General features: G+C 32.7%; 1 protein-coding gene across 1 annotated transcript in view; it reads left to right on the forward strand.

The window, feature by feature from the left end:
* Positions 1–14,785, forward strand: part of LOC110023129 (hsp70-Hsp90 organizing protein 3-like) — a 28,722-nt gene that overhangs the window by 11,899 nt on the left and 2,038 nt on the right. The window contains exon 3 of the mRNA XM_020722381.1: positions 13,334–13,419. Coding sequence (XP_020578040.1) covers positions 13,334–13,419 — 86 coding nt within the window. The remainder of the gene's footprint in view (positions 1–13,333; positions 13,420–14,785) is intronic.

Consider the following 14,785-nt stretch of genomic DNA (forward strand, 5'->3'; position numbering starts at 1 on the left):
CAATGGAACTTCCTTTTAAAAAAATCTTCAATTATGCATTGCATGTTGGGTATGGTGAAATGAAATGGTTGACTGGTACAGCTATTGTATTTTTGATGATTTGTTAGCCATGCCAATGGACAAGGATTCTAAGGTCTTCGAAAGCGTTATATGTATTAAGTGATGAAAGTATTATCTTGACATCAGGAAAATTTTATGTTGGAAAATTGTTAAATTAAAGTAATAAGGAATTGATGTTTTTGCAACTAATCAACATGATTGATAAGTTATATTATAAGATGTTGGATTTATATAACAAGATGGTGGATTTAACCTTCACGAAGATGCGGAGAAATAAAGCATAAACTGTAGATGAAATATATGCTGAAGTTTTTGAACTTATAAATGATATTGGAGTAGTTTGCTAAGCTCTTCAAAAGTGTTATAAGTGATGTAAGTTAGATCATTGTTGAAATAAAGACATCAAAGAGGAAAATTTTATGTTGGAAAATTGTTAACTGAGAGTTTTAAGGAATAGATGTTTTTGCAACTAATCATCATGATTGATAAGTTATATTATAAGATGGTGCATTTAACCTTGATGAAGATGCATAGAAATGAAGCATCAACTGTAGATGAAATATATGTTGAAGTTTTGGGACTTGCAAATAATATTGGAGTAGTTTGCTAATAAATATGTTAAATAAAAGTTTGATGGCTAGAAAGATACCAAATTATTGTAGCAGCATCTTGACGATAATATTCAACAATAATATCGATTCAAGAATTTTAAATTATAGGGCATTCTAACTTTTGATTTATACAATACCATGAAGTTTTGTTATGGAATTTATGATATGGTAGTTAATGGAAAGCTATAGTGAGCAAAACATGTAATGTTCATATAAATTCTTGTAATCTTAAGCTTGCATATGACCACGTACCATGCTAACTCATTTGATGTGCGTTATTAGGAAAATAAATATTTGTGTGAAGATATATTAGGATTATTAAAGATATGTAATGTAGAGGATACACTATTATCAAATTAGTTGTGAAGTGATCAATGCGTTTTTTTTTATGTACAAGTTGCAATTAGGATCAATATTAATTACATTTTTTTTATTAGTTATACAAATGTTTACTAAGAATGTTCAAAGTGAGATGTTTTGGCATAATGTGCTTGAAATGCCATTTTAATCAATGAATCTCTTATTTATATAAATTAAACTTTAAAATAATGGAGAAGTTTTGATGATAAATACCCTAGGATTAATAGAGCAAAAATTGCATTTAGCATATAAAATAATTTAATTAGATTTCATATTTTGTCAATATTTATAGATGATAGTTATATTTGGATGTGATATGTTTAATTATCTTGTATGTATTGTATTTAATCAAGCATTTATTGATGATGGTAATATTTCTAAATTTCTAGTTTTGTTGTTTATAAAGAGACTTGTCGCAAGAAATTTGAGATGAGAGAATATCATCATGGAGATTAAATGTCAAATATATAAAATACAACTTGGATTGCTATGGATTTTGGATTTAAAATGTTGAATAGTAATGCATTTATTGATAGGTTAGTTGAACAAGACAAGAATGTGAATGTGAAGATAGACTTACTCTCAATTAAAGAGTTTGAAAATTTATTATGTTCGTAGGATGGTGAGACTAGCATCTATTGAGTTAAAGTAGTGAAAATTAATTTAAGTTTTTTGCGGAGTGCATAACATGGGGTAGAGGGTGCACAATAAGATATTAAAATAAATATTGAAGGAATATGAAAAGAATGGATAGATCAATAAGTTACTTGGATTGAATTTACACAAATAGATTTTATGCAAAATAGTTTTAACACCTTGTCCAAGATTAAGTAAGAATAAATGGAGAATGATAATTTATGAAGGAACACTATTGGAAATACGTTTAATGATGATGTTGAAAGTACACTTGAAAATCTAGTGTTCTTTTTAAGTTATTAACTTTTAATTATTTTAAATAGTGTATTAAACGTATGATTCGATAGAATTGGAAAATTTCTCTTTTTTTTCAATGATTTGCATTACTTTGGTGATTTCCGGAACTTCTATTTTTTTTTTTTTTTTTTTTGGTTGCAATGTCAAAGTCGATTGCTCGATGTGTTTTATAAGCTCTGTATCATTGTGTGCTCATTGGGGTACACTTATTTAAGCTGATTTGAATGAGAGTTTATTTATAGTTCTTTGTGATTTTTGTTTATGGTTACTCACCTATGCTCTATAACCATCCATAGAAGAATTGAGGGTCTATGCTCGTAAATTGTATTTTTTTCTCTATTATGATATGATATTTGGTATTGAATGATGATAATTTTTTTAAGGGAAATCTGTATAGATCTGATGGTGTTTTAAGTACTTGTAAATTCATCGCTGGTTCTTACATGTCCACTTCCTTTCCAAAGTAAACATTTTTTTTATATTTTTGAAGTGGTGTTTTCTTAACTACTACTTGCTTTTATGGTAGTTATCTTTATTCTGATTTTTATAGTTTACTTCACACAATACATTTTTTTTTGTAGCATTTTCTTTTGTTTTCATTTTATCCGAGATTTTCTTTTACTTTTGTTGTCATCATTTCTTGCACTTGGGAGTTTGGAGCCTATTGTATGATCTAGAATTTCGTTGATGTTAAAGTTGTAGCATTTGAATGTGAGTACTTTTATCAACAATAATACCCAAATCTTAAAGAGCACAATAAATTCATTAATTTTCATTATTAATGATTTTTTTAACTTCTTAATGTTTTGGTTGACGTAAGTACAACAAGAATTGGTTTGATGCTATCATGAAAAGGTGTGCATTTAAGCGATTTAATATATGCATAATGGAGCATTGGCAGTGGTTGCAAGAAGGAATTTTTTTTATTTTATTTTTTTTTTTTTTGTAGCAATTGTGGGGTGGCTTACAAAGGATAGACAAAGTTAATATAGTGTCTTAGTGTCTTATTTACAAATGATGTTATTTTAATCTGGAATGTGTATGCTGTCACAAAATGCCAAACAAAATTAATGTAGAAAATGTTTATTGTACAAAGTTGGTCAGGAATAGTGGAAACATGTGGGGATGAGGGATTGTCTATTGTTGTATGGCTTGTAGGAGTGGGTTCAAGAGCCTGTAAACCTAAAGAAAAAGCTGCTTCCAAGTTTTGATTGGTGACATGTTTTGACTGGAAAGCTTTTAATGTGGTTGTATGTTTGAAACTTTTATTTTATTAATTATACTTAAAAAATTTTGTAAGATGAACAAGAAGAGAAAATGCGTTGAAATTTTACTTTCTACCAATATCCACAAGTAGATGAGCCAATCTTCTTTTTCCACAAGTAGTGCATGATTTGTTGATGTTTTAAAAAGATGAGCAATGGCATTATCAACTTGTAAATGTTTGCTAAATGTTGAACATAGAGAATATAATTAGTTAATATTCAGTTGATTTTGAGAGAATGAATTTTAGTATGAAGTGATTGGCGGTTCTTTGAAGAGTTAAAATTAACATAAGCATTGGAAAATTACTCATATATTAAGTTTATTGAGAAAAAAGTTTGGTATGTGTCGGCTGTTTTTAAACTCGTGATTTGAAAAAGTGATGATTTTGTGATTTTGAAAATAATTTAAATATGAATATAACCCTTTTTTATTTTTAAAAGTAACATTTTAATTTTAAAATATGCGAGACCAAACGGGTCTCACATTTTAAATAGTTTAGATAATTGAATACAATACTATAAGTAATATACTTATCCCGAAAAATAAATATATCACTTGTAATAAGGATTCAATCACCTAGACTAAAGAATTTGTGACATTCATTTTGGTCTGCGAAATATTTATAAAAAGGTCAATAAGTTTCCCCACCTAACATAAAAAATTAGATATGGTTTATTTTATTTGGGTTCCAGGTTACCTATAGAGGCAAACCTCTATAGTTAATTACATCTTAAATGATCAAAATCACTTAAGAAAACTCTTTATTAAGATCAGGTGGTTTTGCCTTCGAGATTTTCAAAGTTTGGACTTGTGAAAATCAAATGGGAATGACTTAAAATAGGAACAATTATTTAAGGAATCCAAAGGGAAGAAAAGTAGGGGATATCACAGATCTGGGGAAAACCCCAGTGACCTCTCAACTATCCTATTATTTGGCTTTATGTCTTTTGAAATGATTTAATTTGATATTTCAATCTTGCAAATTATTTATGATTTAGGATTTATGTTTACACAATATCGGACTGTTCAAATAGCCTAAAAAGATAGGAGATTTACATCGTACCGCACAGTAATCTCAGAATCCTAAAGTGTTAGGACTTATAATTACACAACAGAGTTGTGCAAAAGCCTAAAGGATGATCCTATGGATTGTTATTTAAACTAAATGAAGTGATAGGCGATGTGAAGATGTTTATGTGATGTTTTGCTATTGCAGGTTCACCTTGAAGTTGTTCCTCTTCGCGCTGCCCACGATGTTCGCTCCAAGCTCTTTGTAGTAGCACCTCTTGGTTTAGTTTTAGTCCTATACAACCACTAGGTTTTTCTAAACTAAGGTATAGTGTGTATCAAAATAACTAAACATGCAGTATAAAAGAAAAGAACAGTATAGTGTATAGTAGAAAGAAAAGACAGCATAGCATGCTAAAAGAAGAGTATAACGTGCTAAGAAATGGTAGTATAACATGTTGGGGAAATAATATAACAGACTATGAAAACAATATAACATGCTGTGAAATAAAATGTTGTAATGTAAATTAAACGTGTACACCTGCGAGGTTCATTGCTCCTTTAAGTTCAGCTATTATGCGCTGTGTAGAAGGGGATAGTATGACCTGAAAAGACTTGAGAGAAACAAGTAAATCATAGGAAAATAACAAACAAATAAAATACAAATTCACATATAAAATGATCAAGAATAGAAAATTTATATGTGATATTGGGGATGTCCCCAATCGCTAGGAGAATCTGAGTGTAAGTCAAAGTTAAATCCCGGAGCATTGAGTTTTAGTTTTGATCAATTTAAGGTAAGAATTTCATTATTTGATTTAATTTAATCAGCATGAATCACAATCTAGTGCACCCTCGTGTCTAGTGTCCTAATTATCTCACGAACTGGGGTCAGATGTCTGGCTTCTTAGGATCATTTGAACATTAGGATGATGGACTCTCTCAGGGTGTGCTCCTAAGACTTAGGAAACCTACACTTTAGTTTGAGCCTGAGGTATTCTAAAGTGTCTAACTCCTATTAAGTGTCTTTCCACTAATCCTCGAACATTTTTAGATCATGCTTAGCTCGCTATCAGACTCCTAAAACCTAGGGATAAACTTATAGTTTTAGCAAAAGGGTTGTGGAAGTGTGCTTCAATCCTAATTAAAGCAATTGGGTTTCAGTTGACTCAAAGCTTAAAGAACCTAAATGCAAGTTTACTGATCTTTCAATTCATGTCTCTAATCGTCATCTAAGCTCTCATTTTCTTCCAACCCTCAACTATTCCCCTAATTTACAATTTCATCTTTCATATGCAAAAATGAACGGTAGATGGTTTGTTATCATATCTCCTCCTTAGATTTTATCACCTCAAAGAACCGAATTTCATTTTTAATCTTCTCTCCCTTTTTTTTCCCTCATATGTTCCTTAAGACCATGAATCATTTCTAAAGATAATTAAATCGGAAATTCTCATTTTAACTTGACCGTTAAAAAAAATAAAATAAACGATAAAGAGGTCGATCCACTTTTAAAACAAAGTCAAATCAGTAAAGCCCAAATCAGTAAAGCCTAGAGTGGAAAAATCATTAAAGCCTAGAGTGAAATCGTAAGTGCATCGGCCTAAAAGCATTTAAAACTCGTTAAAAATAGAATAAAATAAAATAATAACCGATTCAATCTCAAAAATGGGTTTAAAAATCTCAAAATGTAATTTAAATTTTCAGAAATAAAGCTTCAAAATGTGACGAGTAAAACTTTAAAACGTAGTCCAAACATACCATTAGAAAATGCTCCAAGTACGGTTCATCCAATCAATGAACCGACCTTCACAGCAAAGGTGAATATTCACCACATTAAGATTTGCAGCTAGGGGCAATAAAGGGGAAAACTAATCCAAATCAAACATTTTCAATCATAAAAGAATTAAAGGAAAATATTCATATCCAGGAGAAATGAAAAGACAGCTAAATCCGAGCTAAATACAATACTAACAGCAACAATGAAGCTAACGGCCAGAGGCAGAAAAGAGGGAAACAAACTTCATGCACGGCCACGAATAGTGAAAGAGAACCCTCATGGGTATTATCATTACATTGCCTTTGATATACATAGGAGAGTGAATGGGCAAGCTCGGCAAATAAAGGAAAACAGACCAAAAACAGGCTTCCAAATAGCTCACGGGTAAGGCTCACAAAAAGGAACAAAATCACCACAAAGCCAACCATCAAATAATCACCAAACAACATCTATATGGGCTCGATCACCAACTTTATGAGTGCAAACAGTAATTGCAACACCCAAACAACTAACTACATCAATTAATGACACTTTTAAGATTCCAAACTGCTCCAAACAGCAATTCTGAACTTTCTATAGCCAACAACAGCTTCCTACAGTTTTGTTACAGCAAACCTAACAGTTTAAAAGCTCCCAAACAATCATTAAATTATCCACAAACAAGCTTACGGGCAGAGCCAGGAAAATGGGCAACCCTAGACCAATACAAAGGCAAACCAGCTCAAGAAACATTTCAAAACCTCCCTCAGTCAATATAAATCACCAAAGGAAGCCCGAAACAAGCCCAGAAAAAGGGCAACCCGAGCCCAAGAAATGGTCAAACATTGAAGAATTTCAACCAGCATAAATCACCAAAAAGGAGCCCAAACAAGTCCAACATAAGGGACGAACCGAGCCCAGCATAGGGGCAAGACTAAGCCCAAGAAATGGTCAAACAGTGAAGAATTTCAGGTAGCATAAATCATCAGAAAAGAGCCCAAACAAGTCTAGCTAAAGGACAAACTGAAACCATTAAATGGGCCAAAAATATTATAAAACTTTCTAGCTAACATTCGATCCAAAAAAAGAAGCCAGAACCGAACCCAAACTATGGGAAAAACATGGCCAAAAATTTTCATTTGTAATTTGATTCAAACATTTGTAATTTGATTCAAAAGAAACCCAAACCGAACCCAACACATGGGTAAACCGAGTTAGGCGTATGAGAGAAACAAATGCAAATATCTCTTGCAAGAATTCATCTCAAAAAGAGTTAAAGTCAAACACAACAAGTGAGCTAAATGAAATGTCATTTTCAACTATTATGAAGCCAAGACCGAGCCCTCCAAAAATGTGCTAAAACATAGAAAATTTTTCAGCTAACATTTAATCCATCATAACCAAAAGCGAAACCAAGGCAGCGGCAAAACAGAGAAAGTTTTCAACATATGTTTCAAACAGCGTTAGGTAGCATGAAATAGATAAGCTTGAGCCAATCATTCATTTTTCAACATGAGTAATAAAGAAGTTTGATAACCCATTCTAACATGCATTTCCAGAGGGGCAATTCTCATCTCAAAACCACCATTACGTTACTTCCAAATATCTCAAGCAAGAAGAACAAAGACAGCCCACACATGCTTTCCATAGACATTTATAAAGGAATAAAAATGCATTTCTAGACTACTCTTCCAATGCTTTCATTTATCATGCATACCATATGTCTTAAGCATAGAAGAAGAGAAATTAACCATGGTATGCTATATTCTGATGTTCAAGTGGACTAGTTCATACATAAATCACAGAACATACACAAATCATGCTTCTTCACGCTTTAAAAAAAAAGACTGAAAATATTTTTATGCCATCCGAAATAGTGTAGAATAGAGGAGAGGAGAATAATACCTCTTTAATGCAGATTTAAAGCAAAACACTAAAAATAAATTGAAGAAAACACCCCACAAAAATCCTTCCTGAGAGCTTCACGCCAGTAGCCCTCACGGTTTCTAGCTCCAACCGCAAGAGTATCGAACAACAGGGAGGGAGAAGAACTTTTCTCAAACAACAAAGAAGGAGATCGTCTTTCCAACAGTGAAGTAGAGAGAAGGAAAACCCCAAATTCCTCATAAAAGCCTTCATTTCTCAAAGCCCTCTCTTTCTTTTCTCTTTCAGATTTGTTTTTTAAAGAAAACAAAATTTCAAAAATATTTCAAGTGTACACACAAGATGAACCAACCAAAAAAAAAATGGCAGCACCTCCCCCTCTCAAGAAAATTCGGCCAACCTTAGACCTTCCCCCAAATGGGGTTCTTTATAGCAAAGAAAGAAGAAAGGAGAAGTCACCTACTAGCCTCCTTGATAGCCGAATCAGGTAAAGGAAGAGGAGAAATGCATTTAGAGCGGAGGAAATGCGGCCTAGGGCAGAGGAAGAGCCAGCCGGGTGGAACTTCGCAGTTGGAGGACTACTCGGTCGCGGACACATCGCGGAGGGGAGGAGGCGAGCCGCGTGCGCGAATGGCAGTGGAATGCCGCGTGTGAGGGAAGAGATGCAGGAGATGAGGCGGACTCGGCGGCCATTGCCCTGATCTCGGGCTCGGGTGCGACCGATCACAGGTGAGGAGAAGCGTGCGGAAGCTAGGGCATGAGGGGGGCGAGCCAAGCTTCGATTGAATCGCGAGACGAGCCAAAAATGGAGAGTTAAGTGTGCGGGTGAGAGGAAAATAGGATTTAGGGTTTAAATTAACTTATAATTAGTGATATAATTATAAAAATACCAAATATTTTGAAAAATAAAATTTAATCCGTCTTTTTTTATTCGTGCGGCATAACATAACAAAATTGGTGTCTATTTTAGATAATTTTGACGTTTCGGACACGCTAGCGCTGTCCGTTTCGCCGTCGGAGGTCATTTTGGCGAATTCATCAATTTGCGTAACATTTTTGCTTGTGCTAGAAATATGGCAATATAGGTATCATTTCCTACCAAAATTGATGTCCCGGACGCGTTGACGCAGTTCAATTTGTCGTCGGAGGTCATCTGGAGAAGTTCACATTTTCACCCATCTTTTAGGTTCAATTGAAGACTGATCTCGTGCAATTTTGTGAATTTTGTGCATTTGATGTGTGTATGTGACGAAAAAAATCGTGATGATGTTTTCATAAGGCTTGAAGTCCTTTAATGAACTTTTCCCTTGAGTCTTCACAAAATAGTCCATAACCGCTCGATCATAAGACGATGGTCTTGTGCCATAAATGTTAGACATCAAAGAAAAATAGGAAGTGGTTAGAATTTCTAAAAGGGTGGGTCCCAATTCTAGTTTTTTAAGATGGTCAATAGGAACTCCTAGAGCTAAATCCTAAGACTCTAAGAAAAAAGAAATGACCTAAAAAATGAGGTCAACAGTATGGTCAGCTTCTGAGGATAGTTTAATGATCATATGTTTGAGGTCTATGAGCTTAACAAAATTGTCACCAACCTAATTAAATCAGAGTAAAAAGATATGATTAATCTCCATTTTGTAGCACGACGAATCAGAGTTTATCTATAGTAGAAATACAAAGTGGTTTAGCATGGTCTTCTCATCTGTGAAGAGAAGGGTAGTGTTGCTCTGGCATATGGAAGGAAGCTTATGAGGGTATGAGATTGTATCTCTATTAAAATATAGGTAGAAATGATTGTTTGAAAATAAAAATAATATTCTTATTTAGCCCGACAACAATATTTGCAAAATGGCTAGTTGGTGGTAGGAAGTTCTACTGGGGTTGGTTGAGGCGACCTAAAATGGGGTTCATCTTTTTGAAAAATTGGTGGTGAAGGGAGGTGGGTCTAGGTTGAAAATTGGAATATATCAGACAAAACATCAACCAATGATGAAGGAAGATAATGAGCATAGCAATAAAGGTAAAAGGAAGAATGAAAGCTCTTCTTAAAGGTCTAGAATAAAATGAAGAAGATGACATAAAACTCTAGAAGTTGGAGGAAGTGAGCAAGACATTTTTATCAGAGCAGGAATTCTGCAAAAGAGGGAAGCCATCGCCATGTGGCACTGGCCTAGAGAAGGCGGTTGTTTAGTCAAAAGAGTTGAGAAAGCTGCACAAGGAACTATACATTCTTTGGGCTAGGAAGAAGTTGGTGATTGCACACAATACGTAGCTAGAGCGTAGCTAGAGCCACATGCAAGGATGGTTTCATGAGCTCGGCGAAGGGAAACATGTGAAAATGAGTGCTCCCAAGCTTGGCTGGAGTTGTTGAGTGCAATGTTGTGAGCACGGAGGACAATACAATATTTTTAGTCCGTAGATAATGATTCAATATTGTTAGAACATTAATGACATCTAAATTTGATAGATTTAAATATTCTAGGTCTACCATATGGGATGAGATATGATCATAGCTGATTGTCAAAGTTGATAAGCCATCTCTGGTAACACAACTTAGAAGAATGAAGGAGGATTCATAAACCCAAGTTTTTGAGTTCAGGCTAGCAATGATAATGATGCAAATCCTTAACTGATTATTGGAGTAAGTTGATAAGTGATGTTTCAAAAGCGTGGTATCAGTTTTTGCATTTTGAGTCTTATTTTTAATTATTGGAGTAAGTCCTTAATTGCTTTTAGTATTGGAGTTTGAAGCTGGATTGGAGCATGAATGTTTTTTCTCTACTTAACGGTCCGCCTGGGGTGCCAGTGCAGTGGCGGTGCCTTAATGCACCGCACCACAGTTTTGTCTGTTTGAATAAGTTGTTCTTTGGTATCTTTTTTAAAAAGCTGTCACTGAAATCTGCATTTTTGCACCGGTCCTGGCTAGGTGCGGTGGCAGTTTTCTAGTTGCGGTTTTACTTTTCAAAAAGAAAAAAAATTGTAATAGACACCGCACCTTTTTGAGCATCTGATTATTTTTCAACAGTTTTTCAACTTCTTTTTAATAAGCTGCAGCTGCCCCAAAACAGAAGTATGAAGTGAAAACAAAATGTACTCAGCTTTAGGGCTCACTGTAAGGTGCAATATATTTCTCATAGTCACCATAAACCTTGCAACAAGCGATTATTAAATTTCATTAAAATATTCAGTAATAAATCTATATGGTATTCAAACTATCAAAATATTTTATGAAAAATTAATTAAACAATATTAAGAAATAGAGTATATCTAAAAAAATGATGTTTACCTTTTAAAAAGAATTCTTATAGTCGAGCAGATAAGGAATGGGAAATGGTTTCATGCTGCAATCTCAGAAAAAATAATCATATAAATAGAAAAATTGTACTAGTCTAACAATTAATAAATAAAACGTGTAAATAATTCAACTTTGCACTAGCAAACACAATAAAAAATAACTAATTACTAAAAGCAGTAGGCAAATGATAGTCATAAGCTGACACTAAATAATGTGCATCTTAATTTGGAATCAACATGTTGAGATTTCAAATGACCAATAAACATATAAAAATAACAGCTCAACATACTCAACAAACATTATTGCCACGTATTTCTCCCAAGAGTTTGTTGATAAGACCGATTAATTGAAGAACAGTTAAAAAAAAAAAAGAGTTATCAAGAATTTTTTTTTTTCGAAGTTGCTATTGATAAATCTAAGAACAATCATCTATAATAAGGAAAATATTGTGCATCTTTACATGTGTAAAGAGGGTCATTATTGTTCTATTTCTTTCTGAAGTTTTCAATAATATTGGAGGAGAAGAGTATGAAAACAATTGGCGAGAATGTTCTAGGAGAAAAGTTTCAAATTGAGGCTTAAAAAACATGACAACAGGAGAGAAGGGCACTAACCAATGTTTAACATAACTGGATCTCGCATGTCTTAAAAGTTTACAAAAGAGTTTCAAAAGAGGCAGATTAAGTAAAAAAAGAACAAGAAGTTCGTTATAGGGGGGAGGAAATTTGTTTTTCGATCTAAAATAGAGTAGATTAGAATAAAGGAAATTCACACCTGGTGTTTGTTTGTATGAGTTCCACATAACACTAAAGTTGTTACCATAAATCTTAATGGAGGGAGTCATGAAGGAACTAGGATTTGAAAGAGAAGAAAACAATAGGGTTTGTGATAGTCAGATTGATTTATTTTATCTTAATTTATTTTGAGCTAGCTCTAGGTCAGATGTAATGCATAAATTATCTATATGATTACATGCATTTATGTATCTTTATATTATGTATCTACTATCTAGATGTTTATGTTGGACTAAGAATTTGTGTTAGAATCACAAAATTTTAAGGCAGATTTTCGTTTTGATAAAATTTTGCTAAAATATTATTGATTATCAATAACCCGAGGGGTCAAGCATCCATTGCAACCCTTATTTATCTTGTTTATTGCTGGTAGAAGGATTCTAATTGATTGGGATTTATTTAAGGAGATGCTTTTGATGTTTTGTAATGATATGTAGCATTGATGCTATGACTTCTTTAAGAGGTGCGCACTTAGTTCCATGTTTATTAACTCTAGTATATAACAATTGATGTTTGAGTTTATCTTCCAATATGATTTATCCATGTTATAAATTTCATTAAAAAAGGAGAAACTTGCAATTGGTTGAACCGTATAATAGTTCAAGGCTACTTCGGATTGCCTTTATACCCCAGAAGAATCAAATAACATGTAGTTTCAATCCACTTTAAGAACAATAAATAAAAATTACAATCTTAAAAAAATGGGTAATGAAGTGATCTTTTGGGATTATTTTTGTTTTTTATTTTTTTTTATTTTTTTAATTTTGTTCGGTTTTTATTGATTTCAATAAAATATATTTGGCATATTTGATTAAGATATAATTATTTTTTAAAACACTCAAAACACCTTAAAATTATTTTGCATGATTTTAATAACATGTTAATTTGAATTAAAAAAAATATAAACGCCTGTAAATAACACACTAAATAAACATGTTTTGAAAAACAGAAAAAATAAATACAATAAACAAAATTGATAACAAACAAGCCTGAAAGGTTTCTCAAAATGTAACATAAAGATGAATTGTAATGAAAAAACACTAAATGGGCATAACAATTGAGGAATATGTTAATTTATGTGTAGTTTTGGACTTGCGCATCATTAATACACCCTTTTTAAAAAAATTAATAAATTTTCTTTGTTGAATAACCTATTTTACGTTTGGTTAGCATTATTGGAGTCGATAGTAAGCTGTGTAGATTTTTTATTTCTGATGTTTTGCGATTTTTCTTGAGTTTTATATTGGAGGCATTTTTCTCAATTAAAGATTTGAATTGTGGATAGCATATGGTGAGGTTTATTCATTCATTTTCTTCTTGTTAGGAATGATCATTATTGGCTTTTTCAAGTAACTGCTTATTGCAGGTAATGAGTTTTTCAAAGAGCAGAAGTATCCAGAAGCAGTGAAGCATTACACAGAAGCAATCAAAAGAAATCCACAAGATCCTAGAGTAAGTATCATTTAGTTCTACTATCGATGCTATGTCTTTTTGCTTGTTAACAAGTAGAGAAAGAATTCATGACATGCCAAAATTATTACTTAGAGGTGTAAGGGTCTGCTTGGTGAAATTTACTACTTCTGGTTGTTTCATTGGTGGTGGAAATTTGGTGACTTACTATCTAAAAAAGTGACAAGTATGGGTAAATTTTTAATTAACCATGGTTTGGAACCGAACCAAGCCCAACATGAAAATTAGGAACAAAATTGAACTAATTGAAAGTGAAACCATATTGTATTTTTCAGTTGAGGTAGAGGTTTATAAATTGGGTTGGCTTGATTTGGGTTAAATTGGTTTATCTCTTTAGTTTTATTTAGTTTTACATGTATGATTATTTTAAAATTAGTATATAAATCTATAAATCTTGGATTAATTTTTACTTGGATTAATTTTTATCTTTGAATGGATGATTTGAATACATCCATTTGAACTCCAATATCACATGACAAGCCCAACAATGCAGTGGCTGAATATGACAATAGTCATTGGAATCTTTACAATCAGATCACTTTCTGGATCTATTGTGACCCTTGGATTAAGCCTAAGGGGTATCGACATCAATTTTAAATATATAATGTGAATTGTTGTCCAAACCACATCTTAAACACCAATCTTAAAGACGTGCAATGACCCAGTTCATCTTCCTTTTAGCGATCCCTTTATCCAAGTGGGATATTGATTTTACAACGGAGTGTTTTTGTCCTTGACCTTTCAATCAACCTATGGATCAAATACCACTTTGTTATGTGTCCATTTTCGCCTAGTTTGGCTGTCTTAGAGAAAGCGTCTCCCGACTCTCGCTGGCCATTATCCACTTAATGGAAAGCATTAAATCACATTCCAGCTAAACAATAATAAATAATGTCTTTCATGGGAAAGGAAAAGACAGATTCAAAGTTTTTTTTTTTTACTTATGTAGCACACAATTCTTATATTTATGCATATCACTCATCTAAATTTTCCTATTTACATACATAGCTCTCAAATTTTTAACATCACATCAAAATATAACACTATTACCACCACTTTTTAAAGGTCACATACACCTTCTTATGCATAGGTTTAAAGCACCAAAATATTATGTATGTATGTACAAATGTTAGGCGTGAGATATGTAAATACATAAGAATTTTCTGCTACGGATGTATATTTTCTTTTTTTCCTTTTCTTCATAGGAAGGTTTTTGTCGTATGATAATTTTCATTGAACAGGTTAATTTTCTTGTGTGAATTGCTGTGAATGGCATATCCTAAAGAACATATTGACTTCAGATCATTTTCAACACATAACGGTTATATAAGCATATATATATATATAT

Source organism: Phalaenopsis equestris, unplaced genomic scaffold (genome assembly GCF_001263595.1).
Source record: "Phalaenopsis equestris unplaced genomic scaffold, ASM126359v1 Scaffold000002, whole genome shotgun sequence".
Classification (NCBI taxonomy): Eukaryota; Viridiplantae; Streptophyta; class Magnoliopsida; order Asparagales; family Orchidaceae; genus Phalaenopsis; species Phalaenopsis equestris.